The 19841-nt window shown below is 40.8% G+C and overlaps 2 protein-coding genes across 4 annotated transcripts in view; both read right to left on the reverse strand.

The window, feature by feature from the left end:
• Positions 1-3663: 3663 nt before the first annotated feature.
• SETD9 (SET domain containing 9) lies at positions 3664-11098 on the reverse strand. The gene is made up of 6 exons (XM_032096142.1): positions 10704-11098; positions 9653-10017; positions 7896-8019; positions 6833-6948; positions 5605-5710; positions 3664-3808 (listed from the first exon to the last, which is right to left on the reverse strand). The coding sequence occupies exons 1-6, from the start codon at positions 11081-11083 to the stop codon at positions 3721-3723; spliced, it is 1179 nt and encodes a 392-aa protein (XP_031952033.1). The 5' UTR covers positions 11084-11098; the 3' UTR covers positions 3664-3720.
• Positions 11099-13702: 2604 nt separating this feature from the next.
• Positions 13703-19841, reverse strand: part of MAP3K1 (mitogen-activated protein kinase kinase kinase 1) — a 58721-nt gene continuing 52582 nt past the window's right edge. For 2 of the 3 annotated variants that reach the window (XM_032095464.1, XM_032095462.1), the window contains exons 17-20: positions 19637-19768; positions 18461-18603; positions 17840-17971; positions 13703-16556 (exon numbers count right to left, since the gene is read on the reverse strand). In XM_032095464.1, the coding sequence (XP_031951355.1) occupies positions 16407-16556; positions 17840-17971; positions 18461-18603; positions 19637-19768 (557 nt within the window). In that variant the 3' untranslated portion in view covers positions 13703-16406. The remainder of the gene's footprint in view (positions 16557-17839; positions 17972-18460; positions 18604-19636; positions 19769-19841) is intronic. The other variant, XM_032095463.1, reaches the window with a different exon arrangement.

A 19841-nucleotide genomic window follows, 5' to 3' on the forward strand; every position in this document is an offset into this window, starting at 1 on the left:
ACCTCGCTTTTTTTTTAGTTGTTTAGCATAATGATTGATGTTAGAATAAATGATAATGACTGACCCCATCTAGTTCTTGTTTTGATGCAACTAATTGTTAGCCTTGCAGTGCTGGAGTCTTAAAAATTGTTCTAGTCTAGTATATTTTTATTTAATGTAAACTTCTCCCCTCAGTTACTTAACTTGTATTTCCATTTATGTAGGAAACATTAGATTCTGCCACTGAAAAGGTGAGATGAAGTCCTTATGGTGCTTAGGCAACAAATAGCCAAGTCATAGAATCGTAGAATATGCTGAGTTGGAAGGGACCCATCAGGATTATCCAAGTCCAGCTCTGGCCCTGCACGCAATACGCCAAGAGTCACACCATGTGCCTGAGAACGTTGTCCAAACATTTCTTGAACTCTCTCAGGCTTGGTGCTGTGACCACTGCCTTGGGGAGCCTGTTCCAGTGCCCAACCACCCTCTCGGTGAAGAACCTTTTGCTAATATCCAACCCAAATCTCTCCTGACACAACTTCAGGCCATTCCCTTGGTCCTGCCACTGGTCATGAGAGTGAAGAGACCAGTGCCCGCCCCTCCTCTTCACCTCCTGGGGATGTTGAAGACCATAGCAAGGTTCCCCCTCAGTCTTCTCCAGGCTGAACAGACCAAGTGACCTCAGCTGTTCCTCACAAGGCTTCCCCTCCACACCTTTCAACATCCTCATGGCCCTCCTCTGGATGTTCTCTGTTCGTTTAATGTCTTATCCTGCAGCACCCAAAGCTGCCCCAGCACTGGAGGTGAGGCCGCCCCAGTGCAGAGCAGAGGGGACAATCCCCTCCCTTGCCCGGCTGGCGATGCTGTGCCTGATGCCCCCCAGGACACGCTTGGCCCTCCTGGCTGCCAGGGCACTGCTGCCTCCTGTTCAACTTGCCACTGACCAGGACCCCCAGGGCCCTTTCCATGGCACTGCTCTCTAGCCTCTCATTCCCCAGTCTGTCCATACATCCAGGGCTGCCCCATGCCAGGTGCCCAGAATCCATCACTTTCCCTCGCTGAACTTCATATGGTTGGTGATTGTCCATCCCTCTAATTTTTGAGGTCTCTCTGCCCTTAAGGGAGTCAACAGCTCTTCCAAATTCAGCATAATCAGCAAACTTACTTAGTATTCCTTTTCATCCTTTGTCCAAGTCATGTATGAAGACGTCAAAGAGCACAGGCCTGAAGATGGAGCCCTGCAGAGCCTCACTTGTGACAGATCACAGGTCCCCACTCTGATGACACCTCAATGACTGTAACCCTTAGTGCCCGACCCGTAAGCCAGTAGCTCACCCACCACAGGATATGTTTGTCCAGCTGTGAGCTGGACACTTTGTCCAGAAGGATACAGTGAGAGACAGCAATGAAAGCTTTGCCAAAATCCAAGAAGATCACATCAACCAGCTTCCCTTGATCAACTATGTGTGCTACCTTGTCATAAAGGGAAATCAGGTTCAACAAGCAGGACTTTGCCTCTCATGAAGTCGTGCTGGCTGTGACCAGTGACTGCATTATCCTCCAGCTGTTTTTCAATACTTCCCAGAATAATCTTTTCATGGTTTTTACTGGACACTGAAGTGAGACTGATAGAACCGTAGTTTCTGGATACTCCTTCTTACCCTCCTTGAAAATCAGGACAACATTTGCCAACTTCCCGCTCTTGCCCTGCAGCATGGCTGCTTATCCCCACCTGCTCCTTTGCTGTGGCTGGAACGTGCCTGCCTTCTGTGCCAACAGGCCTAACATGCACAGTCCTTTAAGGTGGCAGAACCACCATCACTCCCTCTTGCTGCAGTTCCTGTGCTGCCAGGTGAGCTCCAGAACTGGCACAGGGTGGAGCATGCAGCAGGGAGCAGACCAGCCTGGCAGGCAGTGAGACATCCAGCAAGTACAGCATCACGTTTACGTGCAAAATAGAATTGTCGGACAGCACAGCTTTGTAAGATCCAGGCAGTCAAATCAGCAACTCTGACGCTACCTATGGGCTTCCTGCTCTCTTACTCACTCTGGCCCCTCTATGAGCTGTTTCACCTCACTGCAATAGAACACAACATGAGAGGCAGGGTAGTGGTGTTATCATGCTTAGCAAGTCAGATCAGCTCACAGGAGGGTATAATGAGCAGTAGCCAAGAACAGCAGCTTTAAGAGCAAGGGAAAAAGGACAAATAAGCAGCAGCACGCACATTCACACCTTTCCCGCTCTCCTCCTTCCAGAGTGCCATGGGAGCTGCCTGGGGAACTACAGCCCATACACTAGGAATACTGTATGTGCCCTTGACGTCCAGCTTCTTCCACAGACCAAGAGGTCCCAATAACCTCCCAGAGAGCTGGGGAGAAGCGTCAGCTCAGGAGAGAAGGGATCCTCGGAGTCATAGTGGGTGACCTTCTTCAGTAGACTGGTGATCACTCCTCTGATCCCTTACTAATCCACGAGGAATGTCACTAGAACTCACTCCACACCCTGAGCATCACCATAAAACTCGCACAACCCATGCTGAGCCAGATGCCACTATCTCAGAGCTCTGCTAGTTAACTCCTGCTGAAATAGCCTGGGTCCTATGGCAGTGAAGGACTTCCAGATGAACGTGACAGTCAAGGTTCAGGTTCGGAAGCAGACCAAGTAATGCCGACACCACAAAGCTTTGCATTCTGAAAAGGAGACGATGTCTCAGCAGCTAAGCAGGGCACCCTGGCTGCCCCAACCACCACCCAGTTCACCAAGAGCATATCGTTTCCCAGCTCCTCCTCTCCCATGAGCTTATGCCAACCTCAAATTCATTGGGAGGCTTGCTTGGACTTTTGCATTAAATACTGGTTTCATCTTTCTGAAGGCAGTTTGCAGACAGCAGCAAAAATTAATGTGAGAATAGTTGGCCCTGTCTATACCAGAAACTCATTAAAAAATATGCTGCAGCCTTGGTTGGCATTGTTTCCTCCAGCTACACTGCAACATGAAGTCCTCTTGCAGAACAAAGCAATGAAAGTTGCCACATGCCAGGAAACTTTCAGTGAATCACTGAAATAGGACTTGGGCACGTGTTTCCTCCTAATCCAGGCAGGCACAGCTAAACCAGCGGCTCAAGATGGCCTCAGGATGACAGTGCACCATGCAGGCACAGCTGAGGGGCCCATCAGCATGGGTCCAAAATGGCCTTCATACAAGAGAAGGACAACTGCTGGCACTGTTGTGTGTTTTAAAAGCAAGCTGACACCAAAGGGGTCAACTTCAAGGATACCAGAACAAGATGTAGTAACTACTGGGAGCTATGAGGATTAGCATAATACATTATTATACAATTCAAGAGAAAAGTAATTTTTACAAGCTGCGTCCATTCTAAGCACAGGAAATTAAATGGAAAAATACTGTAACAGTCCCAGTTACAGAGAACTGTGCAATCTAGTAGATTAAATGACACGTCTGAAACTTAGGTTTTAATTTTATGAACCACCTTATGAACAGCTGAACACCAATATGCAAAACTATCAACAACAGCAGACAGCTGAGTACCTTATGATGTCAATGGTTAAACCTTCACCTGTGCATCAAATGCGGACTTTTTTCAGAGAAATTCAAGCCTACAGCTTGCTCTCTAGATGGCAAAACTACAGTTCTCCCTTACACAAAAATGATGAAGCTTGAAGTACAGGCACCATACATATTTTATTGACACATATTTCTTCTGTCTTGAATCTACCAATTCATCTGACAACAGTGTAGTAATTTGAAAAAAGTTCTTCTCCTTGCTTGATGTCTCTGAGAGAGACAAGAACTACACACCTCAGGTGGCTGTAAAAGAAGGAAAACATGTAAAAGTGAACAGTTATATTTTGCTTTGAATTGTTTTTAATTCTTCATTTCAAGAAGCTGAACCAGTGTCTAGATTAGTTTAGTGAGTAATACGCATAACACAGGGCAAGAAACATGGAAAAACAACACTGGAATACAGACAGCAAATACAAGCAAAAGCAGTATTACCAAAACCCACAGCCTATGTGGGTATGCAAAACATGTTTCCACTTAATTGTTCCACACAATCATTCAGAGATTAAAAGAATTAGTCAAGACTTCAAGAGACACCCTCACTCAGACAGGAGGAAAAGCTACAGCAAAGTTGATGCGGCAGAAGCCACTCCTGAGGACACGCCTGTTGCAGGCGCTGGCTGGCTAAAGTGTCTCTCCTAAGGCCCAGCACCACCCAGGAAGACAGCTCCCGACTGCACCAGAAACCTGCTGCCATCTGCAGTGATGTGTCAAATTATCCATGAACTCCAGGCTGAAATCAGGTGCTGGCAGGCAGTTTCTCACAGAGGTATGTAGAAACCCACCCCTCTAAATTTCCTTTTCGTAAATGGCCATGCCCTAAAGCTGAAGTGTCTGTTCTAGGAAGGAGAGCACATGCTTCTGATACTGACGAACCAGGAAGTGGAAAACAGCATCAACCCAAGTCTCTACAAATTTAGTGTGAGGCCATTTTGAAATACACAAAACAAGGTAGGTAAGTACTGAGAACTCTTTCATAAAACACAGCAAGATCTAGAAACCAGATTATCTATGTTGTCAGCATTGTATTCATCAGCATCAAAATAAGCACCTAGAAGTAAATGGGATCTTTTGTCTGGTGGCTGTAAACTGGGAGAAATGATGACTGGAAGACTGTATTTTCTTGGACAGATTCCAAGCAAGAGCAAAATTCCCCTTTCCTGAAGCAGTCCCACAGCTTATGTGCTTTCACACTTCAAGTACAGCATCCAGGCTTCCTGAGAATTTAGTCCTACTGCTTATTTTATTAGCATTCATTTAATCATCTGCATATTCCAAATGCATCTCTAACCTTGACTCAACAAACTCTTAAGTTTAATCAGAAAAGTAATTTTTCCAATATGCACTATAACTTTCTCCCAATGAAATTTCAGAGTATTTAAATAACTCCAGAATTACATTAAAAGTTCAGATGCTCTGCTCTACAATTCTTACATATTCTTGAAATGAAGAGGATAATCTGAGAAAGATTCCCAAGTGTTTTAATCTCTTAAAAAAGGTGGACTTTCAGGTCATAACCAGGATGTTGTAATTTTACTAACTGTACTGTAAGTCTGTGCCTTTATATTGCATAGTACTTCACTTGTATCAATACAATTTTAGGTTTCTTCTTGCAAACTCATCTGCTTATTTGTCACATAAGCAGCAGACATGGAGAACAGAGAGGAAGAAGCCTAAATCCGAATTACCTCAGGTGAATAAGTTTGATTGGACAAGGCTGAAACAGATTTGAAATATGTACTGAAAAACCTCAGTACTGTAATACAAGCTTTATGGAATTCAGAAGAATTGCACTATAGTGCAACAACTGCTTGTAAAACTGTCTTCAGAGCTATGCTGATTTCATTTGTGATTACGTGGAATAATAAATGAAGAGTCTTGTAATTAAAATTAGTCTGCTCAGAGAGGTAACTCTCCCATACAGTTGCACACTTGTGTAACTCATCCTCATATGGTTTGTTATTTTTTAATCATGTCTGTCTTTTCTTTACACATGCAATATGCATCATACAAATCTACAAGCTTTTTCATTTGCTGCCAACCTCTCTACGTCATGGCTGTAGACAATGTTTGGAAGATACTGTTTCAGTTCTACTGGAAAATGTCCTGGCACATCAAATTCTTGATAACACACGTTTGCTGCTTTTTCTAGGAATAAAAAAAAAAGTTATTAGATAGGGCTTAAAGATGTGTAAAACCATCAAATGTACTGCTACAGGAGTACCAGATGCTTCATCAAGCCTGAAAACCATTCTTCTGTTGGGAAGTACTGCACTCCTCTGAAGTCCTATTTTGAATTAAACAAGAGGTACACAATCAACTATAGGAGCTTTGCCCAATTATCAACATGTCTATGAAGAGGCACAACTTGCTCAAGAGCCAGGGGTAGCTTACAGCACTGCCAAATGTTCCAAAACCACAATGTTTGCTTTTACAATTAAAAAATTATTGAAGCAAATTTTCCTGGTGGCAAAACATGTCAGAAATACAGGCAAGGAGAAAATCACCATTTACATAAGACACAGGACTCCAAAAAAGCAGTTTCATGGGACAGCCCTGTATCTCTGTGCCAGTGAATCCTCGGTTTACTCCTCCAGCCACCTTTCTGAATGCTACCTGGAGGCAAGGCAACTTTAGTGTAATGCAGGCTATGAAAGCCACTTAGAACCCGAGTATGGTATCAATTACATTTTCTGCACAGTACAAACATTCCCATGAGTTACTTAAGATCAACACTGAGACAGAATAAATAGTTCCCTTCAGGTCCAACAAGTGAGATTACACCAACAGTTTCCTAGATTTTGTGCACAAACGTAAGGAAGTCTAAAAAAAATCTTACAGTTCAAACTGAGCAGTGATAGAATCCTACTGTACATGTCACTGTGTGTAGCTTTCTCATGAAACCTCCTGGAACCGTACTGGGGAACTTGATCTGCAACTCTCTACTGTTTCAGTCCAGTGGTACTTTGCCAGATATCCTTTCCCACTATCTCACACTTTGGGGTGTGTACTTTTCATTCTACATACCAGGAGGGAAACTGGGGGGTCAATGAGAAAAGAACGAGCATATTTGAAGAGCTGCTGCAATGAATGATTCCAACACTCAGCTGTGACAAAAAGCCTCCAAAACTTTTTACCTCCTAAGTGCTTGTTTTAAATAGGACTACTGTCCCCCAAGATAAATATCCTATTCTCTGTGTCACCTTCAAAATAATATATATATATATATAAAGCCAAACTCATACGTGGAAAATTTACCTGGCAACTTACCATGTGAGCAGTTGTTGACATACTGTCCCACTGCCAGCGGGTTCTGCAGGGTGGCTGTGAGCCAGCTCTCATCACTCATTTGAAAAGGGCCAAGTTGATCTCTCCTGCTGCAAGACCTGAAATGCCTGACAGCATTAGCATGGGTTGTGGTTCCTTTGGCTAACAGGTTATCTTACTTCCTCTGCAGGAATGGCCACAGTCACTGCATAACATTACAGCTGCCTAACCCACCTGAGGTGGGGGGCATATGCATAGACCAACAGCTCCCACTACTCTATGGGGTCCTTCAGACTGGTGGAAGAGCCTGAACAAAACTACCACACACTCTTCCCAAAATCAACATCAAACATTACCATTAGAGAAGTGTCAATACCTTTCATTCACTTCTAAAAATACAAAGATTCATTACAATATTAGCTTCAAACTCATTCCAGAAATTAAAATCTGGTAGGTATTAATATTCAAACTGGTATTATATCATTTTACTAGTTCTTTCCATTTCATATTTAAACATAAATTGCAACAAATTGTATTTTAAGGCAAGCCAAACCAGTCCAGGTTAGCTGTGTCAGGGGAAATTCAGACTGGGCATTATGAAAAGATTCTTCACTGAGAGGGTGGCTGGTCACTGGACTCCTCTGGAGAGTAGTCACAGCACCAAGTCTGTCACAGTTCAAGGCTGTGTACACCATGCTCTTAATCATATGGTTTTAGCTAGCTCTGCAAGGAGCAGGGAGTCAGACTTGATGAACCAAGCTGGGCAGGTTTGATTAACAGTTCAGAAACATTTCAGTACTTTTATGCTACTTCCTGCTTTATTAAAGCTATTTTCTGCACAGGAAAGTCTCTGTACCTCAAAATGCATCTCACTGGTGTTATAGATGAAGACACAAGTACATAATGGGTCGCATCCATCATCTCCCACCCTTGTGGTGTTTGCATTATGAGATATGCACAGGTGGATGACAATCACATGTAACTCAGGGTAAGGAACACGGAACTGAGACAAGAAGTACCCCTGTTTTAATCAGATGAACAACAATCCTCTATTTCTTTTGCTTACCTGTACACTGATCTGGACAGTCCTTTATCGTTCCCATCAATAAGGACACCATCAATGCACCTAAAAATAAAGGGATTGCCAAGGGACTGGAAAAAGATGGGCTCATGTTTTCTGTATACTGTACCTGTTACAAGACAGATATTATTTCAGAAGAAAATAAGTTAACTGTTAAGAGTGGGCTTTCAGTCCCCTCCACACAGAAACTCAAAGGAGAGAGAGAGTGGGTGGGAGAGAAGTTCCCTCTCACTTAGTGACACTGATATTTGTAAACCAACAAGCTCTCAGACACAATTTTTTGGGATGTAAAAAAAATCCCCTCTCAACTAAATGAGCTGATATATTCCAAAAAAAGAAGCCTCCAAGGAAATCATAGAAGGCTTGAACTGAGTATCTTTGGGAGAGGAAGATAAAGCCTCACAGCCAACTGGTGTGCTTCAGAGACAAAAACATCAGGGGATACTTGTTCAGGAAAACACAGCTGAAGATACTAAGCCATTTTGATCCTACTGTGTCAGGACTCTGAAAAGCACACAGGGATTCAGCAAATAATCTGAAACACCTCCATCCACTACCCCAGGGATTTTGTTTGGTCCAGGAGCTGGAAAATGACAAACCAAGAAAAAATTATTTCAGCAGACTGTTTCCCAAATCTGAGGAGAGGATTTAATCTGCCATGACTTCCAAGCACAGAAAAACAACTTGACTGGCTTGTCATTTTTCACGAAATCATTGTCCTGCATCCCTCACACCCACTATGTCTTCAGCACCCCTGAAGAAATCCTGTACTGCGCTCTCACAAGGAGCCAAGCACAGGCAGGCTGCAGTCCCTGTCCACAAGGTCCCATCCCCAGCCTTCACTAATCTGAAAAGGCATTTCAACAGCCCATCCTCTTGTTTTGCCAGAAGAGCAGTTCAAGCAGACTCTGAATGAGCCTATGCACACACTTCATATGTGCCTGAAATTTGAAGCAAGATGCGAAAGTGGCAGGCTCACTCAATGTCACTTGAAAATTAGTCAGTTCACAAGTAATCAATGGTAATGGCCAAGCACTCAGAAAAACCAGTGAATGCCTGGGCTGCTCCCGATCCTGCACTACTGGCACAAGCCACAGACCACAGGGAATGATTTTGTTGACAGATGGAACAGAAACAAACCCAAAGCAACTCAACAGAGTTGCTAGCTTAGCCATACTGACAGAATTACAAACCTTTTTGAGAAATGTATGCAAACACAGTTCCAAGAAATGAGGAAGACAGAAGTACTGATTTTTCCAAACATGCTTTATGGAATAAAGTTATGCTAAATGAAGGTTTTATTTTCATTCATTCTCCAATTTGTACTTCCATACTTTGAAGTTCATGCAATTGTCTATTGACCTGTGTGGAGATCTCAAAACCTCATTTTTCAGATCCTGAACCAAAACATAAACCCCACTGTCCTCTTCATCTACTTGAAACTTCTCCCATACATTTGCGTTTAAAGAATCTGGAACAACTTTTGTAGCTGCTGGAAAATCAGACTCTCAGTACTGAATTTTTTTTGATAAACAAAATTATTCTTCCCAATATTGCTTTTCTTATTTCCAAAATAATTCTAAATAGTTTATAAATATTCTCATGCAGCTTAACTGGTGATTTCGTTATGGAGTGACAGAAATAAAACCCATAAAATAAAAATTAGTGTTCATCTTTGGCATTCCATGATCAGATGCTTAGAAGTTCCATCTAACATAATAAAAACAAAAACATTCCATTACCAGGATACATAGACACAACCGTCCCTTTCGGTACAAAGCCTTTGGTAACAAAGACTCCAGTTCCAGCAGACACCAGGGAACTCTGGTCCCTGCCAACAGTGAACCCAAGTGTGTTAAACAAAACTTCCTCAGGACTAAACACGTGCTGACCCGGATGAGTACAAGAATCTACTTTTGACTGCTTCTGCTCCACAGTCAGTAACTCCTGATATTGACACTTGACTTCTGGAAGTAAGGTCAGAATATCTGCTTGTCTACTGAAATCATTTATAAATAAAGCTTTAAATGTTTTCAGTAGTGTTTCAAAGACATCTTCATCAGCAATAATTTTGTCTTGAGAGCTTTCAGGAACATATCGAAGGGTCCTGTAAAGAAAATAAAATACTTTAAAATTAAAAACATGTATTAGTATTACTTTTTTCCTAAATAGAGAAGAGCCATTTTGCAGCACCAGTAACTTAGATGCACTGTTCTTTCAGAAACCCCCAAACTTTTTTCACACTTTTTCCACTTTTTTCTAGCTCCAACCACGGTTTTTAACACAAAAAACACTAAAAAAGACTGTTTAAACCAGTACCTGTTCTGCTCTAAAACCATCGTCTCTGAGCATTTACCACAAGTAGGTTAAACCCTACTGAGCTCTCAGTGAAAAACGCACCAAAAATGAAACATAATTATCATAATGTTTATTTTAAAAAATAGTTCATTGCACTTTAAATGAGGTGAGACAAATATTATGTGGGCGAGGAAAGTTTTAATATAGTTAGTTAATTTTGTTCCTTATAACCACGTCGCAATAATTTAAATTCAAACACTACTTCTATGATTAAAATAGGGCATACACATCCTACCGACAAGAAGTACCTATCTATCCATCTTCAACGTTAAACACCATTTTAAAGTATCTGACTACGAATTTCATGCCAGCCAAGAGGCAACCAATGCTGAAGCACTTCTGAATGACAAACCCGAGTGAGCTCCTGCGGCGCCCCAGACCCTCCCGAGGCAGCGGGGTCTGGGCTGGCGCCCGGGGCCATCTCCCGCGCCTCACCTGCGCTGGCGGCGGAGGTTGAGGGCGAGCCAGGGCACGAATCGATACTTGTAGGAGCCCCAGCGCCGCCGCAGCTCCCGCAGCATGGCAGCCGCTTCCACACGGCCCCGCGCACCGCCCCCCTGCGCCGCCGCGCCCGCGCAAACTGGCCAACCAATCCGAGCTCCGGACACACGCCGGCGCGTTTGTGTCCTGAGCTGCCATTGGCTGCGAGCAGCCGGGGCGGCGCCGAGCTGCGGCCGGGCCGGGAGCGGGGAGCCCCCGAGGGCGGACGGTGAGGGCGTGGTTCGCGCTCGGCCTGCGGGTAATGGCGCGCAGCACCCGGACCGGGCAGAGCTGCCGGCTTTGGGAGTGGAGACGCATGGCTCCTGGGCCCACATTTACAGACGTAAATACGCACACCTCTCTCCGAACAATGTTTATTGCATCTTCTGTGAACGATCCAAAACGACAAGATCCGATTAAAAGGTGGTTAAAAAATTATCTAGAAGCAGCCATTAAAGATCACTCCTGGCACTGTCAGATCACCTCTCCAAAATCCAGTGACTGCTTCTAGCTATGCTAAGGGCTGTTAGTGCCTCAGATGGTCACAGGATCAATTAGGTTGGAAAAGATTATCAGACCAAACACCACCGTGGCACCGTGCCACGTCCAATCTTCCCTTTAAACACCTCAGGCACCAGATCCCACCACCTCCCTGGGCAGCCCATTCCACTGTTTAATCACCCTTCCCGTGAAGAAATTCCTCCTAAAGTCCAACCTGAACCTCCTGTGCAGCAGCTTCAGGCCATGTCCTCGCGTCCTGCTGCATGGGAGAAGAGGCTGATCCCCACCTGGCTGCAGCCTCCTTTCAGGCAGGTCACATCCGAACTTGGGTTTCTCCAGACTGAGCCTCCCCCCCGCCCAGCTCCCTCAGCTGCTCCTCGTTAACATTTGTGATCCATGTCATAAAAAGAGTGGCTCAGTTTCAGACCTGAGACCTGTTACACTTCTGTCCACACTTTAGCCTTGTGACTGTGACAACAAGGAGACATGAATCATAATTTGTAGCATCATAAGATACTGTAGATTGGAAGGTGCATCCTGCTGACTGATGCACAGCAAGCAGCAGCACAGAAGTAGACAGAGTGAAGGAATATACTACAAACCATGAGCATTTACAAACACGAGCCCTTTCGGTGCTACATTCTACCAACACTTACCTCTAATGTAATTAAAAAAGAAATCTAGTAAGAAAAACAACCATTCAGCAATTGATGTTCAAAAACTAGCAGGGGCCCCCAAATCATTCTGTACAAACCACTTGACGTGTTAAGATAAGGGTACTGTTATCATCTTTGGCCACTGTTGGCTGCTTGGGTACCTAGTTTCATAAAACTTTTATCTTTGGATTCTGCTCCTTAGCTGCAGTTTAAGTCCGCCAATAAATTGGAAAAATAAAAACATGTATGCATGTATTTTACATTATTCAGAAAGCAGTTTAAAAAATATTAAGCAAGTGTTTCAGAATTGCTTTTGGGGTAAACAGAGAAATCAATCTTTTCCAAGAAGAGGAGCTGAGCAATGGGCTATTGCAAACTGAAGTAATTGAGGGAAAATGCAGGAAAAGGCACAGTGGCTGGCGCGAAGTGCTTCCCTGCCATCTCGCGGCCTTCCTCGGTAATTACACGGAAGAAAGGTCTCACCAATACTTGAAACTCTGGGTTTCAGCAGCTGTGTGCCGTAACCAGGAAACAACACACATGTTCACCACAACACATGCATATTGTGGCTCTTGAAAGCAAGACAGTCACAGCGTGACTCAAGTCATTAAGGAAGACTAAGCAATGAATGGAAAGTTAGTAAGGGAAATAGAGTGCTTTGGGAGGTGGGCTGTCAGGTCACAACAGCCACGCACACAAGTTGCCCGCTTTCGTATGATGAAAGGACATACGTGACCCTTGTGACACTCCAACATGTTCTGGAGCCAGTCCGTACCCTTGAGTGAGAACTTGCGAAGATGAACCACCACCAGACTTCAACCTATGACCCTCAGGCAGGAATGAGATGTTACTCCCACTGGAGAAGTCACAACAGGCATAGAACTTACCATTTGCCTGTGGAAGAACAGAACATGCCCTGTGTACGTGATGACACTTGGTTCCCTGAGTAGGTGTCTTTGAAATTCACTGCCATCTCCCGGGCACCCGTGATCTCTGTCATCCCTTGCTCCTAAAAAGGGGGCTGCAACCTTACAACATACTACGGCAGGATTCAGAACTTCTATAGTAAATCAGATAAAGGAAGATACATTATAATCAGTTTATCTCCTGTTTAATCCTTGCCATGTGTTTTCCTTCCTGACATTTCAGGTAGTATATTTGCCTGATTTTAGAAATCAGATAATAGAGTTTATCTGAAGATTTCTGCTGTCAGTTTTCTTCTGGTGAATTGATATACTTGTATCTATCTGCAGAAAGTCACATAACTAATGGAAATAATAAAAAAGTGCAATCCTTCAAAATACAGAATCTCTAGTCACAAAAAAATCTATGGTTGAAATCTGTTTCTATAAAAAAAATAGATTAATTTTTTAAATTTCAAAAATATCTGGAGAAAGACAAGCCCAAGCTTTGCAATACATGGATTGCCTGAATAAGGAAAGGCTTATGTTTGCTATTAAAATCTCAAGCAACAGAATCATTTCACCAAAAACATAAAACAGCAGATTAACTTCCCACATACACTTCAATTGCTTCAGAACTGACCTAACCAAATCAGCTCACCTCAACAGGTAATTGTTACATTTGCAGTAATGCAAAATTCTGGCATTTAATTCTTGTCCTAAAGGCACAATCAAGTGACGTTCATAGAAAACACTGCTGTCATAACAGAAGTTCCTATCTTTATCATTAATTAAAAAAAAAAAAAAAAAAAAATCAGTCTTTGTTGCTGCCCTTTATCTAAGCATTCTTTATTAATTCGCCCTATATATATATATATATACACACACACATATACACCATATACACGTATATATATGTAGGCCAGTACTCAGACACTTGTGTCATTTAATATTAGAAACTAAGTCTTGATATATCAAGTGTGATGTACGAAATTGTGTATAAACAGTGAAGTGTAGCAGAAATGTTTTATTCCCATCAGTAAAACGAATGTGTTTATCTCACAGTAAGCAAAGGACAAAGTTTGTTCAAAAACTTTTATTTACTATAAAGACAAAAAACATCAAAATACATACAAATTATACTATATAAAATTGGTTCAATGGGGTAAAAACTTTTAATTAAAATATCTTGATATATTTAAAATAACAAAGGATACAATGAAGCCAAATTTCTTAACCCAGAGATTTCTGTAAAATTTGCTTGCACAGTAAGGTGCTAATAGAAGTTAGCCCTTAAGCCCTGGAAGTCTTAGGAATCAGTCACATAGCAAATATAATTTCATTGTGAAAGTGAACTTTGGTAGAAGAAACTCTATAGGACACCTGAGGTAGTAGAAACTGGAATAAACAGCAGTAGACGTTATTTACAACTTAAGTACCAAATAACATTAAGAACACAAAAAATAATTACACAATACAATTTTCAGTCCAGCTTTGATCCAAAGAAAATAAGAATATTACATCACATCTCCATTTTAAAAACACCACAATTACCAGCAAGCCGAGGGAAATGCAAACTCAAACAAATGCATTTGGACACCTAAGAGGCAGTTTGAGTTTGAAATGTGGTAGGCATGGTGATCTACATAGTAATACTGATTAGCTGAGGTTCATCAGTTTATACAGTTTACATTTCTGCCAGAAACAGTATTAATCTGACAACTGATCTTCCAGTACATGAATTGGCAAGAGTGCATCCTTTAAAGCTTGCACGTAAGAAAGACTTGGAAACAATCTTATTAGAATGAGAAATCCTAAAGTGGTCAAAAAAAAGTCAAGTACAAAACAGAGCTACCAAACTTCACATTTCGGTATTATCTTTTTAACTCTTCAAAGTCTGCCAATCTTCAAAAACAAAGGAATGTAATATTTCCAAAAGAAACACATTCACAACTAATGACACGGGTTTGTTTGTTGTTTTTTTTTTATTAGTATGAGCACTATCATTCATGTAAACTTATCTTTAAGATGTCTTAACTTCCAATTTGTATTATACACTTTTAAGGTACTATAGCTTATTTAGTTTGTCCTGAGTCTTTGAAAATAACCAATTCTGTCTGAGTCCAACAATCCAACTGGCTTCTGAAGAGTTATAACATGAACAGTATTTTTTTTCAAAATGGATTAAACACAATCAGTATTAGATTAAAAAAGATCCCCATTTTTAAAAAAGCAAAAGAAAAAGCTGCCATTTTCCTTCAGAATTACATGCATCAGAATCTAAAAACCTGCCTTTAAAATAATTCTAAAAACTTGTTTAAAAAAACCCCCACAACTCCTAAAAACCGACAAGTTTTGCACTACAGGTGAAGCTTTACTTCACATTTTACTTTATCTTGATCTTCAAGTCCAAGTTTGTTTCTTGTTAAAATAAATACCTTTCTTACGGTAATATTTTTAACATTTTCAAATTAAATTATCACTAATGGCTACAGTAAATAGATGATGTATGGCAGAAGGAAAACAGCAGGTAAAACTTTGTTATCCGTAGAGAATGTAACCTCAGTTTCTTTACACAAAGAATGAGATTTGCTCATTTGGCACCTGCTCACACTGAAGTACATGCCAAAGTCTCCCATAAAAACTTTAATGGGAGCTTTGTTTGTGGGGCCTTTGACATGAAACTTCTCTACACGATTTGCCAGAAGAAACTGCTATATGAAAAAAAAAGGCTCAACAACTTCTAGCATGATTCAGACTAAGTTGCTTTATACAGAACAATCTTGTTTATTAAATAACCTATACTATCAGAGCCTTCAACATATCCTTGTTGAAGGTGGCATTTTATCCCAGATTTCCAGAAAATCTGGTTTTAAAACTCTTGTGTCAGGAAAATATTCCATGACACAGCTTGCATCTTTTTTTCTAAAGACTATTTTAAAATATCCCCTTTTCATGAAAGTTAAAAACACAAAGAAAACAAACTTTGATTTCAAAAGAAATTACATGGCCAGCAGTAAATGCACAGTGAACCATGAGTGCCTGCTCTTACTTCATAGGAAGGCAAAATGCTTTTTTTAAAGTTTCCATCAATATTTGGATTTGTTACTCAGAGAACATCACGTAATTAAAAGGGACAGATACAGAATGTCCTTTTAACCAGTGCTGAAAACTTACTAATTGCAGAGCATCTACATGTGAAATTGAACAGTGATTGCTATATTAAAATAGATCTTGAGCCTCTCAGCTTCTAATATTGCTGAAAAAGTGCTCTAAATAAAATAAAAATCACTTACCTGCTAAATAATCATGCAGATTTAAGGAAAATGTTTTTGTGTTAACATAGAGCCAGATGTTTGAAAAGGCACAGTTTACAAATCTCTGCATGAATTGTCAAATGTTGCATACTGAGCTTAAGTAAAGATCTTGATTTGTCAATCACATACTTAGGTAGGGTCCTCCACTGGCCTTATGCTCTTGATGTATCTATCATTAAGGCCAGCAGAATAATATAATTTGCTGCGCTTAACTGCACTGCAAGACAGTTATTGTATATTCAGTAGCATTTTCTTCAGTATTTCAGCCTTACACGTAAGTAGCTACCATGTAGTACGGAAGACTGGGTGTTTCAGCAGCTCCCTGGAAGGGGGTCTGTCCTGAGGTTGAAGTTCTAAACACCGAAGAGTCACATCTTTCAAGCCTGGAGACAGATGTGTAGGGATTGATGGAGCAGTAGTTGCACTAGCAATCTGAACAAGGGGAAATAACTTTTTAGAAGTCAGTGATTAAGCCCCCTCTTCTACCCCAAAAACATTCCATGAGCTGATTAATTTCAGCTGATGAGTTAGATTTATGAACTTTTCTCTGTTCAGCATGTTTCCTACTGCAATTGAAGATTACGCTACTTCTTTCAGTTTGTTGTCCTATTGCTTTTCAGTTTTATTTTACTGCTTTTCTGTTTGACTTTCTCCTTATACTTTTCTCTAAATTTTCTTCTTACAGCAAGATCCTGCAGTGATCATCTCCGAGCAGGCCACAGGAGAAGCTCTTACAGCACACATATGGGCATTCTTTAGTCTACTAGCTGCCCTCACTGTTAACTGGCATAAGTCACCATGGAGAGAGCTAAAACTGAGTGATGTTACACTACAACATGTTAAAACTCGGTGTGCTTTCTTGCACTGCCTTTGCTGTATTTATGCTACCACCCCAAAGGCCAGTATGTCTCAGAAAGACACAGATCTCTCCCAACCAAATTAATTTTAATTTATCTAGATCAGATTAAAGCAGGATGACTGGGAACACTAGAGTGGCACCACCAGTTTCACAGAGACAGAGAACCAGGACAACCAAGACATCTCGTATCACAACTGATTTTACTTAGAACATATCTGAGTACTGCTGTGCAGTGTCTGTTTTCTGCAAACACTTTCTTCACTTGCAGCAGTATTTTCTTCATTCATGCCTACAGTTCATGGAACATTAGGCTTTTACAAGAGGACATTCCCCACTGTGAAATATGAATACACACAGAAATAGTTTACGGTAAATAAAGCTTCTGTATTTTACAGGATTGTAAGAAAAAGTTCAAATCCCAATCTTCTGCCAAATGTAAAGATCAACTCTATTCCTATTTTTTTTTTTTTTTTTGGCCTGTTACACTGTATTTTTATGACTTAAGATAGACCCTTCTGAGCAATCTGGTCTAGTGGAAGGTTCCCCAGCACACAGAGGGGAAGGTAGAACTACATGATCTTTAAGGTCCCTTCCAACACAGACCATTCCATGATTCTATGATTTTGAATATTTTTGTATTACTATGGTTTTTTTGGTATCAGTTTATTTGGTTTTTTTAAAGAAGCAAGTACGGTTATATTGGTACCAATATTGCTTCTGTACTAACACCTCCAACATAAAAAAAAAGCTATTGCAACAACCCCTGCTACATGCACACTTTTCTAAAATTCACACTGCTGTATACAAGATTACTTGGCATCTTTTGTAGTATATTGGCAGTAACAAAATACCTCACCTTAAATATCAGAGCAAGATGATTGGAGTGTTTCTCTGCATTCCAGGGAGGTTTAGCACAAGCCATTTCTATGACAACACAGCCAACACTCCACACATCACAGCTCCTTCCATATTGCTGACCTCTCAGGACCTGAACAGACAGACACCAAAATTCAGATTATACGCTTCAAAGTCTCTTAGTTTTAAGTCATTTAGAAGTAAACTCCAAAATGTCATCAGACAAGTTTATTCAGATTAACATTTCAGGCTAAGAGAGTGATAAGTGACGTAAATGCCACAAGACTTATACAGGTCTAGAGATCTAGTCATAGTAAATACAATACTTGACCAAGTGCCAAGCAAAGTACCTTGCAATGGCTAGCTTTTGAGCAAATGGTCATTTGGGCATTACTAACAATACCTGTGATAATTGTATCTTGCAGCAAACTACTCAAAACAACTTTAGCAGCAAGAAAGAAATGTCATGATCGCCATGCTGGAATCACTCCTAATCTTTAGAACAAAGGCATTTAAAACACATTTGAAGCATATACAGCATTTTTCTGTTATGTGGCTACATGAATTAGCTTAAAGAGTTCAAACGAACTTTTTGAAATAACTTTAAAAATTGGTTTCTTACCTCTGGTGCCATAAATGCAATAGTTCCCAACAACTGTCCCTGAAACTCCCCAGCACCAGTTCCTTTTGATGCCAACCTGGCTGCAGCTCCAAAATCAGCAATTCTTAATCTATGACCTGTGCTGTCAATTAGCAAATTGGCACCTGTCAACAGCACAATAAAAATACTACTAGTTGGCTTTCTATTAAAAGCAAAAGGATGAACAGACACTTGATACTTTTCCTCCCTCACTTCAAAATTATGAAAGAGGTTGACATTCCCCACCCCAGTATCAAGGAAATCTAAAAATCAAGGATACGGTCTAATAACCTCACTTTCCTGTTATGCCTGAATGATATTGCACACAGCTTGAGGCTGTTTGAGGGATTTCAAGAAGCAATCAAACTTTCAAAGTAGGGCAAACACACGGGATTCTGGAACAATGCCTGGAGATGGTATAATGGAAGAAAATGGTGACGTAAAGCCCCAAAGGCTTTCTTTGCCTGCGGCTCCTCATGAAATTTAAGTTATTTCATTATCAGGCAACCTTGAGTTGCTTTAAGGAGAATTACAGAGCAATTGAAAGTTTTACTATTTCAAAAAGAATTAGTAAAGACAAACATTTGCCATCAATATGTTGCCACTTATATAAATATATCTCTAGTTCATGGACAGCTATAGTGACATCAAAGGGAAAAGTTCAGTAAGACTGGTATTTCCCAGTGAAGTCCACATTTTACTCAGAGTATAACTGTATTTATGTTCAATTAGGATGAAGGAAGAAAACTCCTCACGGTATTTCCATACATTAGAAATCTGGCCTCTTTATCTTGGCTTGTTCCCAGACTTTACTATCATTTCAGTGTAAAACATTTACATTAATTTAAATAGCAGTAGTTTTAAAACTGTATGGCAATTTCATATCTTATTTTAACCAACTGAGAAAGACAATTTTTCTAAACTGTTGGCATAAGTAGCAAATATCCCCAAGCTTGCTATGAACATTTTGATTAATTTCAGTAGCATTTTGATTAATTTCAGCAATAGAGTTTCTTAGGAATGATCAAGAATGATCAGATAAACCCAGTAGAAATACCACTCCTGAGATGGTACCTTAGAGAATAAACAGCTCTCAGGCCAAAACAAATGCTGCTTTCTGAATACTTCTTTTTAGAAGAAATTATTAGTAATTCTCACCTTTAACATCTCTATGGATTATCTGATTCTCATGGAGGTAAGAAAGGCCACGTAACAGTTGTTCTGTGTAATTAATAATAACCGATTCTTTGAAGGCTCCATATTTACTTAACAAATGAGCAACTGAACCCCCTAAAAGATAAAACAGTACCTTCTATCAACATTTACACTTTTCTGTTAATAGAGTGCAACACTACATCCTAAA

This window comes from Corvus moneduloides, chromosome Z, assembly GCF_009650955.1.
Source record: "Corvus moneduloides isolate bCorMon1 chromosome Z, bCorMon1.pri, whole genome shotgun sequence".
Lineage (NCBI taxonomy): Eukaryota > Metazoa > Chordata > Aves > Passeriformes > Corvidae > Corvus > Corvus moneduloides.

Coding starts and splice junctions, on each gene's coding strand:
- SETD9 (XM_032096142.1), bottom strand. CDS start 11,083: ATGTGGGCCCAGGAGCCATGCGTCTCCACTCCCAAAGCCGGCAGCTCT. Junction 10,018..10,703: donor AACCTCCGCCGCCAGCGCAG/GTGAGGCGCGGG, acceptor TTTTCTTTACAG/GACCCTTCGATATGTTCCTG. Junction 6,949..7,895: donor CTGTCCAGATCAGTGTACAG/GTAAGCAAAAGA, acceptor CAGGCATTTCAG/GTCTTGCAGCAGGAGAGATC.